This window comes from Somniosus microcephalus, chromosome 25 (assembly GCF_052327205.1).
Source record: "Somniosus microcephalus isolate GS21.2 chromosome 25, FLI_Smic_1.0, whole genome shotgun sequence".
Lineage (NCBI taxonomy): Eukaryota > Metazoa > Chordata > Chondrichthyes > Squaliformes > Somniosidae > Somniosus > Somniosus microcephalus.
In genome coordinates this window covers 14166587-14177742 of record NC_141011.1, presented here as the reverse complement: position 1 = coordinate 14177742, position 11156 = coordinate 14166587, and the positions used below count along the sequence as shown (strand labels likewise).

Here is an 11156-nt window from a genome sequence, read left to right as displayed (position 1 = left end):
TAAATGGGGAATATATACTGTTAAGCTAAAAAGGAAGGATTGTGGTGTATGTAACCGTTCCACCTTTAAGAGAACTATTTTAAGAGATGCACTACTTTATCTTGGCTGCTGTATACTGTAATACCGGTGGTGACCACACCGGTATATAAGTGCTGTGTAATGATTTATTGGGCAGTTCAGCCTGACCTTCGGCTAGTAAAGACCTGTTGAATTTATTCTTGTGGACTGTGTGCAGTGATTCTTATTAACAATAACTAGAACACACAGACTTAACAGACAGGGTCGTCAGTGATAGGGTCCTCAGTGAAAAGGTCCTCAGTGACAGGGTCCTCAGTGACAAGGTACTCAGTGACAGGGTCCTCAGTTACAGGGTCCTCAGTGGCAAGGTCCTCAGTGACAGGGTCCTCAGTGACAAGGTCCTCAGTGACAGGGTCCTCAGTGACAGGGTCCTCAGTGGCAATGTCCTCGGTGACAAGGTCCTCAGTGACAAGGTCCTCAGTGACAGGGTCCTCAGTGACAAGGTCCTCAGTGACAGGGTCCTCAGTGACAGGGTCCTCAGTGAAAATGTACTCAGTGAAAGGTCCTCAGTGACAAGGTCCTCAGTGACAGGGTCCTCAGTGAAAGGGTCCTCAGTGGTAGGGTCCTCAATGACAGGGTCCTCAGTGACAGGGTCCTCAGTGACAAGGTCCTCAGTGACAGAGTCTTCAGTGACAGGGTCCTCAGTGACAGGGTCTTCAGTGACAGGGTCCTCAGTGGTAGGGTCCTCAATGACAGAGTACTTAGTGACAGGGTCCTCAGTGACAGGGTCCTCAGTGACAGGGTCCTCGGTGAAAAGGTCCTCAGTGACAGGGTCCTCAGTGACAGGGTCCTCAGTGAAAAGGTCCTCAGTGACAGGGTCAACAGTCACAAGATCCTCATTGACAGGGTCCTCAGTGACAGGGTCCTCAGTGACAGGGTCCTCACTGACAGGGTCCTCAGTGACAAGGTCCTCAGTGACATGGTCCTCAGTGACAGGGTCCTCAGTGACAGGGTCCTTAGTGACAAGGTCCTCAGTGACAGGGTCCTCAGTGACAGGGTCCTCAGTGACAAGGTACTCAGTGACAGGTTCCTCAGTTACAGGGTCCTCAGTGGCAAGGTCCTCAGTGACAGGGTCCTCAGTGACAAGGTCCTCAGTGACAGGGTCCTCAGTGACAGGGTCCTCAGTGGCAATGTCCTCGGTGACAAGGTCCTCAGTGACAAGGTCCTCAGTGACAGGGTCCTCAGTGACATGGTCCTCAGTGACAAGGTCCTCAGTGACAAGGTCCTCAGTGACAGGGTCCTCAGTGACAGGGTCCTCAGTGACATGGTCCTCAGTGACAAGGACCTCAGTGACAGGGTCCTCAGTGACAGGGTCCTCAGAGGCAAGGTTTTCAGTGGCAAGGTCCTCAGTGACAGCGTCCTCAGTGATAGGGTCCTCAGTGGTAAGGTCCTCAGTGACAGGGTCCTCAGTGACAGGGTCCTCAGTGACAGGCTCCTCAGTGACAAGGTCCTCAGTGGCAGGGTCCTCAGTGATAAGGTTTTAAGTGGCAAGGTCCTCAGTGAAAGTGTCCTCAGTGAAAGGGTCCTCAGTGACAGGGTCCTCAGTGAGAAGGTCCTCAGTGACAGGGTCCTCAGTGACAGGGTCCTCGATTACAAGGTCCTCAGTGACAGGGTCCTCAGTGACAGGGTCTTCAGTGACAAGGTCCTCAGTGACCGGTTCCTCAGTGAGAGGGTCCTCAGTGACAGGGTCCTCAGTGACAGGTCCTCAGTGACAAGGTCCTCAGTGACAGGGTCCTCAGTGACAGGGTCCTCAGTGGCAAGGTCCTCAGTGACAAGGTCCTCAGTGACAGGGTCATCAGTGACAGGGTCCTCAGTGACAGGGTCCTCAGTGACAAGGTCCTCAGTGACAGGGCCCTCAGTGACAGGGTCCTCAGTGACAGGATCCTCAGTGGCAGGGCCCTCAGTGACAAGGTCCTCAGTGACAAGGTCCTCAGTGACAGGGTCGTCAGTGACAGGGTCCTCAGTGAAAAGGTCCTCAGTGACAGGGTCCTCAGTGACATGATCCTGAGTGACAGGGTCCTCAGTGACAGGGTCCTCAGTGACAGGGTCCTCAGTGACAGGGTCCTCAGTGACAAGGTCCTCAATGACAAGGTCCTCAGAGACAGTGTCCTCAGTGAGAGGGTCCTCAGTGACATGATCCTGAGTGACAGGGTCCCCAGTGACAGGGTCCACAGTGACAGGGTCCTCAATGACAGGGTCCTCAGTGAAAATGTCCACAGTGACAAGGTCCTCAGTGGCAAGGTCCTCATTGAAAGGGTCCTCAGTGACAGGGTCCTTAGTGACAGAGTCCTCAGTGACAGGGTCCTCAGTGGTAGGGTCCTCAGTGACAGAGTCCTTGGTGACAGGGTCCTCAGTGACAGGGTCCTCAGTGACAAGGTCCTCAGTGACAAGGTCCTCAGTGACAGGGTCCTCAATGACAGGGTCCTCAGTGACAGGGTCCTCAGTGGTAGGGTGCTCAGTGACAGGGTCCTCAGTGGTAGCATCCTCAGTGACAGGGTCCTCAGTGACAGGGTCCTCAGTGACAGGGTCCTCAGTGAAAAGGTCCTCAGTGGCAGGGTCCTCAGTGACAGGGTCCTCAGTGACAGGGTCCTCAGTGACAAGGTCCTCGGTGACAGGGTCCTCAGTGACAGGGTCCTCAGTGACAAGGTCCTCGGTGACAGGGTCCTCAGTGACAGGATCCTCAGTGACAGGGTCCTCAGTGACAAGGTCCTCAGTGACAGGTTCCTCAGTGAAAAGGTCCTCAGTGACAGGGTCCTCAGTGACAGGTTCCTCAGTGACAGGGTCAACAGTCACAAGACCCTCAGTGACAGGGTCCTCAGTGACATGGTCCTCAGTGACAAGGTCCTCAGTGACAGGGTCCTCAGTGGCAAGGTTTTCAGTGGCAAGGTCCTCAGTGACAGGGTCCTCAGTGACAGGGTCCTCAGTGGTAAGGTCCTCAGTGACAGGGTCCTCAGTGACAGGGTCCTCAGTGACAGGCTCCTCAGTGACAAGGTCCTCAGTGGCAGGGTCCTCAGTGACAAGGTTTTAAGTGGCAAGGTCCTCAGTGAAAGTGTCCTCAGTGAAAGGGTCCTCAGTGACAGGGTCCTCAGTGAGATGGTCCTCAGTGTCAGGGTCCTCAGTGACAGGCTCCTCAGTGACAAGGTCCTCAGTGGCAGGGTCCTCAGTGACAAGGTTTTAAGTGGCAAGGTCCTCAGTGACAGGGCCCTCAGTGATAGGGTCCTCAGTGACAGGGTCCTCAGTGGCAGGGCCCTCAGTGACAAGGTCCTCAGTGACAAGGTCCTCAGTGACAGGGTCGTCAGTGACAGGGTCCTCAGTGAAAAGGTCCTCAGTGACAGGGTCCTCAGTGACATGATCCTGAGTGACAGGGTCCTCAGTGACAGGGTCCTCAGTGACAGGGTCCTCAGTTACAAGGTCCTCAATGACAAGGTCCTCAGAGACAGGGTCCTCAGTGAGAGGGTCCTCAGTGACATGATCCTGAGTGACAGGGTCCCCAGTGACAGGGTCCACAGTGATAGGGTCCTCAGTGACAAGGTCCTCAGTGGCAAGGTCCTCATTGAAAGGGTCCTCAATGACAGGGTCCTTAGTGACAGAGTCCTCAGTGACAGGGTCCTCAGTGACAGGGTCCTCAGTGACAGGGTCCTCAGTGAATAGGTCCTCGGTGACAGGGTCCTCAGTGGCAGGGTCCTCAGTGACAGGGTCCTCAGTGACAGGGTCCTCAGTGACAAGGTCCTCGGTGACAGGGTCCTCAGTGACAGGGTCCTCAGTGTCAAGGTCCTCAGTGACAGTGTCCTCAGTGGCAAGGTCCTCAGTGACAGGGTCCTCAGTGACAGTGTCCTCAGTGACAGGGTCCTCAGTGACAAGGTCCTCAGTGACAGGGTCCTCAGTGACAGGGTCCTAAGTGACAGGGTCCTCAGTGACAGGGTCCTCAGTGACAGGGTCCTAAGTGACAGGTTCCTCAGTGAAAAGGTCCTCAGTGACAGGGTCCTCAGTGACAGGGTCCTCAGTGACAAGTTCCTCAGTGACAGGGTCAACAGTCACAAGACCCTCAGTGACAGGGTCCTCAGTGACAAGTTCCTCAGTGACAGGGTCAACAGTCACAAGACCCTCAGTGACAAGGTCCTCAGTGACAGGGTCCTCAGTGAAAGGGTCCTCAGTGAGAAGGTCCTCAGTGACAGGTTCCTCAGTGACAAGGTACTCAGTGACAGGGTCCTCAGTAACAGGGTCCTCAGTGGCAAGGTCCTCAGTGACAGGGTCCTCAGTGACAAGGTCCTCAGTGACAAGGTCCTCAGTGACAGGGTCCTCAGTGTCAATGTCCTCGGTGACAGGGTCCTCAGTGACAAGGTCCTCAGTGACAGGGTCCTCAGTGACAAGGTCCTCAGTGACAGGGTCCTCATTGACAAGGTCCTCAGTGACAGGGCCTCAGTGACATGGTCCTCAGTGACAGGGTCCTCAGTGACAGGGTCCTCAGAGACAAGGTCCTCAGTGGCAAGGTTTTCAGTGGCAATGTCCTCAGTGACAGCGTCCTCAGTGGTAGGGTCCTCAGTGGCAAGGTCCTCAGTGACAGGGTCCTCAGTGACAGGGTCCTCAGTGGCAGGGTCTTCAGTGACAAGATTTTCAGTGGCAAGGTCCTCAGTGACAGGGTCCTCAGTGGCAAGGTCCTCAGTGACGGGGTCCTCAGTGACAGGGTCCTCAATGCCAAGGTCCTCAGTGGCAAGGTCCTCAGTGACAAGGTTTTAAGTGGCAAGGTCCTCAGTGACAGGGTCCTCAGTGAGAAGGTCCTCAGTGACAGGGTCCTCAGTGACAGGGTCCTCGACTACAAGGTCCTCAGTGACAGGGTCCTCAGTGACAGGGTCTTCAGTGACAAGGTCCTCAGTGACCGGTTCCTCAGTGACAGGTCCTCAGTGACAAGGTCCTCAGTGACAGGGTCCTCAGTGACAGGGTCCTCAGTGGCAAGGTCCTCAGTGACAAGGTCCTCAGTGACAGGGTCGTCAGTGACAGGGTCCTCAGTGACAGGGTCCTCAGTGACAAGGTCCTCAGTGACAGGGTCCTCAGTGACAGGGTCCTCAGTGACAGAGTCCTCAGTGACAGGGCCCTCAGTGACAAGGTCCTCAGTGACAAGGTCCTCAGTGACAGGGTCTTCAGTGACAGGGTCCTCAGTGAAAAGGTCCTCAGTGACAGGGTCCTCAGTGACATGATCCTGAGTGACAGGGTCCTCTGTGACAGGGTCCTCAGTGACAGGGTCCTCAGTGACAAGGTCCTCAATGACAAGGTCCTCAGAGACAGGGTCCTCAGTGAGAGGGTCCTCAGTGACATGATCCTGAGTGACAGGGTCCGCAGTGACAGGGTCCACAGTGATAGGGTCCTCAGTGACAAGGTCCTCAGTGACAGGGTCCTCAATGACAGGGTCCTCAGTGAAAATGTCCTCAGTGACAAGGTCCTCAGTGGCAAGGTCCTCATTGAAAGGGTCCTCAGTGACAGGGTCCTCAGTGACAGGGTCCTCAGTGACAGGGTCCTCAGTGACAGGGTCCTCAGTGGTAGGGTCCTCAGTGACAGAGTCCTTGGTGACAGGGTCCTCAGTGACAGGGTCCTCAGTGACAAGGTCCTCAGTGACAAGGTGCTCAGTGACAGGGTCCTCAGTGACAGGGTCCTCAGTGGTAGGGTGCTCAGTGACAGGGTCCTCAGTGGTAGCATCCTCAGTGACAGGATCCTCAGTGACAGGGTCCTCAGTGACAGGTTCCTCAGTGACAAGGTCCTCGGTGACAGGGTCCTCAGTGACAGGGTCCTCAGTGACAGGGTCCTCAGTGACAGGGTCCTCAGTGACAAGGTCCTCAGTGACAGGGTCCCCAGTGACAGGGTCCTAAGTGACAGGGTCCTCAGTGACAGGTTCCTCAGTGAAAAGGTCCTCAGTGACAGGGTCCTCAGTGACAGGGTCCTCAGTGACAAGTTCCTCAGTGACAGGGTCAACAGTCACAAGACCCTCAGTGACAGGGTCCTCAGTGACATGGTCCTCAGTGACAAGGTCCTCAGTGACAGGGTCCTCAGTGAGAAGGTCCTCAGTGACAGGGTCCTCAGTGGCAAGGTCCTCAGTGACAAGGTCCTCAGTGAAAGTGTCCTCAGTGAGAAGGTCCTCAGTGACAGGTTCCTCAGTGACAGGTTCCTCAGTGACAGGTTCCTCAGTGACAGGGTCCTCAGTAACAGGGTCCTCAGTGGCAAGGTCCTCAGTGACAAGGTCCTCAGTGAAAGGGTCCTCAGTGAGAAGGTCCTCAGTGACAGGTTCCTCAGTGACAGGGTCCTCAGTAACAGGGTCCTCAGTGGCAAGGTCCTCAGTGACAGGGTCCTCAGTGACAAGGTCCTCAGTGACAGGGTCCTCAGTGACAGGGTCCTCAGTGGCAATGTCCTCGGTGACAGGGTCCTCAGTGACAAGGTCCTCAGTGACAGGGTCCTCAGTGACAGGGTCCTCAGTTACAAGGTCCTCAATGACAAGGTCCTCAGAGACAGGGTCCTCAGTGAGAGGGTCCTCAGTGACATGATCCTGAGTGACAGGGTCCCCAGTGACAGGGTCCACAGTGATAGGGTCCTCAGTGACAAGGTCCTCACTGACAGGGTCCTCAATGACAGGGTCCTCAGTGAAAATGTCCTCAGTGACAAGGTCCTCAGTGGCAAGGTCCTCATTGAAAGGGTCCTCAGTGACAGGGTCCTCAGTGACAGAGTCCTCAGTGACAGGGTCCTCAGTGACAGGGTCCTCAGTGGTAGCATCCTCAGTGACAGGGTCCTCAGTGACAGGGTCCTCAGTGAAAAGGTCCTCAGTGGCAGGGTCCTCAGTGACAGGGTCCTCAGTGACAGGGTCCTCAGTGACAAGGTCCTCGGTGACAGGGTCCTCAGTGACAGGGTCCTCAGTGTCAAGGTCCTCAGTGACAGTGTCCTCAGTGGCAAGGTCCTCAGTGACAGGGTCCTCAGTGACAGTGTCCTCAGTGACAGGGTCCTCAGTGACAAGGTCCTCAGTGACAGGGTCCTCAGTGACAGGGTCCTCAGTGACAGGGTCCTCAGTGACAGGGTCCTAAGTGACAGGTTCCTCAGTGAAAAGGTCCTCAGTGACAGGGTCCTCAGTGACAGGGTCCTCAGTGACAAGTTCCTCAGTGACAGGGTCAACAGTCACAAGACCCTCAGTGACAGGGTCCTCAGTGACATGGTCCTCAGTGACAAGGTCCTCAGTGACAGGGTCCTCAGTGAAAGGGTCCTCAGTGAGAAGGTCCTCAGTGACAGGGTCCTCAGTGTCAATGTCCTCGGTGACAGGGTCCTCAGTGACAAGGTCCTCAGTGACAGGGTCCTCAGTGTCAAGGTCCTCAGTGACAGGGCCTCAGTGACATGGTCCTCAGTGACAAGGTCCTCAGTGACAAGGTCTTCAGTGACAGAGTCCTCAGTGACAGGGTCCTCAGAGACAAGGTCCTCAGTGACAGGGTCCTCAGTGACAGGGTCCTCAGTGACATGGTCCTCAGTGACAAGGTCCTCAGTGACAAGGTCCTCAGTGACAAGGTCCTCAGTGACAGGGTCCTCAGTGACAGGGTCCTCTGTGACAGGGTCCTCAGTGACAGGGTCCTCAACGCCAAGGTCCTCAGTGGCAAGGTCCTCAGTGACAAGGTCCTCAGTCACAGGGTCCTCAGTGGTAGGGTCCTCAGTGACAGGGTCCTCAGTGGCAGGGTCTTCAGTGACAAGATTTTCAGTGGCAAGGTCCTCAGTGACAGGGTCCTCAGTGGCAAGGTCCTCAGTGACGGGGTCCTCAGTGACAGGGTCCTCAATGCCAAGGTCCTCAGTGGCAAGGTCCTCAGTGACAAGGTTTTAAGTGGCAAGGTCCTCAGTGAAAGTGTCCTCAGTGAAAGGGTCCTCACTGACAGGGTCCTCAGTGAGAAGGTCCTCAGTGACAGGGTCCTCAGTGACAGGGTCCTCGACTACAAGGTCCTCAGTGACAAGGTCCTCAGTGACAAGGTCCTCAGTGACAGGGTCCTCAGTGACAGGGTCCTCAGTGGCAAGGTCCTCAGTGACAAGGTCCTCAGTGACAGGGTCGTCAGTGACAGGGTCCTCAGTGACAAGGTCCTCAGTGATAGGGCCCTCAGTGACAGGGTCCTCAGTGACAGGGTCCTCAGTGACAGGGTCCTCAGTGACAAGGTCCTCAGTGACAAGGTCTTCAGTGACAGGGTCCTCAGTGAAAAGGTCCTCAGTGACAGGGTCCTCAGTGACATGATCCTGAGTGACAGGGTCCTCAGAGACAGGGTCCTCAGTGAGAGGGTCCTCAGTGACATGATCCTGAGTGACAGGGTCCCCAGTGACAGGGTCCTCAATGACAGGGTCCTCAGTGAAAATGTCCTCAGTGACAGGGTCCTCAGTGACAGGGTCCTCCGTGACAGGGTCCTCAGTGACAGGGTCCTCAGTGACAAGGTCCTCAGTGGTAGCATCCTCAGTGACAGGATCCTCAGTGACAGGGTCCCCAGTGACAGGGTCCTAAGTGACAGGGTCCTCAGTGACAGGGTCCTCAGTGACAGGGTCCTCAGTGACAAGGTCCTCAGTGACAGGGTCCTCAGTGAAAGGGTCCTCAGTGAGAAGGTCCTCAGTGACAGGTTCCTCAGTGACAGGGTCCTCAGTGACAGGGTCCTCAGTAACAGGGTCCTCAGTGACAGGGTCCTCAGTGACAAGGTCCTCAGTGACAGGGTCCTCAGTGACAGGGTCCTCAGTGGCAATGTCCTCGGTGACAGGGTCCTCAGTGACAAGGTCCTCAGTGACAGGGTCCTCAGTGACAAGGTCCTCAGTGACAGGGTCCTCAGTGACATGGTCCTCAGTGACAAGGTCCTCAGTGACAAGGTCCTCAGTGACAAGGTCCTCAGTGACAGGGTCCTCAGTGACAGGGTCCTCTGTGACAGGGTCCTCAGTGACAGGGTCCTCAACGCCAAGGTCCTCAGTGGCAAGGTCCTCAGTGACAAGGTCCTCAGTCACAGGGTCCTCAGTGACAAGGTCCTCAGTGGCAGGGTCCTCTATGGCAAGGTCCTCAGTTACAGGTTCCTCAGTGACAAGGTCCTCAGTGACAGGATCCTCAGTGGCAAGGTCCTCGGTGACAGGGTCCTCAGTGACAGGGTCCTCAGTGAAAAGGTCCTCAGCCACAGGGTCCTCAGTGACAGGGTCCTCAGTGAAAGGTCCTCAGTGACAGGGTCCTCAGTGACAGGGTCCTCAGTGACAGGGTCCTCAGTGACAGGGTCCTCAGTGACAGGGTCCTCAGTGACAGGGTCCTCAGTGACAAGGTCCTCAGTGGCAGGGTCGTCAGTGACAGGGTCCTCAGTGGTAAGGTGCTCAGTGACAGGGTCCTCAGTGACAGGGTCCTCAGTGGTAGCGTCCTCATTGACAGGGTCCTCAGTGACAGGGTCCTCAGTGACAGGGTCCTCAGTGACAAGGTCGTCGGTGACATGGTCCTCAGTGACAGGGTCCTCAGTGAAAAGGAACTCAGTGACAGTGTCCTCAGTGAAAGGTCCTCAGTGACAAGTTCCTCAGTGACAGGGTCCTCATTGACAGGGTCCTCAGTGACAAGGTCCTCAGTGACAGTGTCCTCAGTGAAAGGTCCTCAGTGACAAGTTCCTCAGTGACAGGGTCCTCATTGACAGGGTCCTCAGTGACAAGGTCATCAGTGACAAGGTCCTCAGTGACAGGGTCGTCAGTGACAGGGTCGTCAGTGACAGGGTCCTCAGTGACAAGGTCCTCAGTGACAGGGTCCTCAGTGGCAGGGTCCTCAGTGACAAGGTCCTCAGTGACAGGGTCCTCAATGTCAGGTCATCAGTGACACGGTCCTCAGTGACAGGGTCGTCAGTGACAGGGTCGTCAGTGACAGGGTCCTCAGTGACAAGGTCCTCAGTGACAGGGTCCTCAGTGACAGGGTCCTCAATGCCAAGGTCCTCAGTGGCAAGGTCCTCAGTGACAAGGTCCTCAGTCACAGGGTCCTCAGTGATAAGGTCCTCAGTGACAGGGTCCTCAGTGACAAGGTCCTCAGTGACAGGATCCTCAGTGGCAAGGTCCTCGGTGACAGGGTCCTCAGTGACAGGGTCCTCAGTGAAAAGGTCCTCAGCCACAGGGTCCTCAGTGACAGGGTCCTCAGTGAAAGGTCCTCAGTGACAGGGTCCTCAGTGACAAGGTCCTCAGTGACAGGGTCCTCAGTGACAGGGTCCTCAGTGACAGGGTCCTCAGTGACAAGGTCCTCAGTGAAAGGATCCTCAGTGACAAGGTCCTCAGTGGCAGGGTCGTCAGTGACAGGGTCCTCAGTGGTAAGGTGCTCAGTGACAGGGTCCTCAGTGACAGGGTCCTCAGTGGTAGCGTCCTCATTGACAGGGTCCTCAGTGACAGGGTCCTCAGTGACAGGATCCTCAGTGAAAAGGTCCTCAGTGGCAGGGTCCTCAGTGACAGGGTCCTCAGTGACAGGGTCCTCAGTGACAAGGTCGTCGGTGACATGGTCCTCAGTGACAGGGTCCTCAGTGAAAAGGAACTCAGTGACAGTGTCCTCAGTGAAAGGTCCTCAGTGACAAGTTCCTCAGTGACAGGGTCCTCATTGACAGGGTCCTCAGTGACAAGGTCCTCAGTGACAGGGTCCTCAGTGACAGGTCATCAGTGACAAGGTCCTCAGTGACAGGGTCGTCAGTGACAGGGTCGTCAGTGACAGGGTCCTCAGTGACAAGGTCCTCAGTGACAGGGTCCTCAGTGACAGGGTCCTCAGTGACAGGGTCCTCAGTGGCAGGGTCCTCAGTGACAAGGTCCTCAGTGACAGGGTCCTCAATGTCAGGTCATCAGTGACACGGTCCTCAGTGACAGGGTCGTCAGTGACAGGGTCGTCAGTGACAGGGTCCTCAGTGACAAGGTCCTCAGTGACAGGGTCCTCAGTGACAGGGTCCTCAGTGACAGGGTCCTCAGTGGCAGGGTCCTCAGTGACAAGGTCCTCGGTGGCAAGGTCCTCAGTGACAGTGTGGTGTATGTAACCGTTCCACCTTTAAGAGAACTATTTTAAGAGATGCACTCCTTTATCTTGGCTGCTGTATACTGTAATACCGGTG

The 11156-nt window shown here is 55.8% G+C and overlaps 1 protein-coding gene across 1 annotated transcript in view; it reads left to right on the top strand.

Moving 5' to 3' along the window:
- The first annotated feature begins 647 nt into the window (after positions 1 to 647).
- LOC147100511 (uncharacterized) overlaps positions 648 to 11156 on the top strand; it is a 75871-nt gene continuing 65362 nt past the window's right edge. Inside the window, exons 1-3 of the mRNA XM_085967442.1 lie at positions 648 to 820; positions 911 to 1195; positions 1241 to 1322. Of these exons, the coding sequence (XP_085823568.1) occupies positions 648 to 820; positions 911 to 1195; positions 1241 to 1322 (540 nt within the window). The remainder of the gene's footprint in view (positions 821 to 910; positions 1196 to 1240; positions 1323 to 11156) is intronic.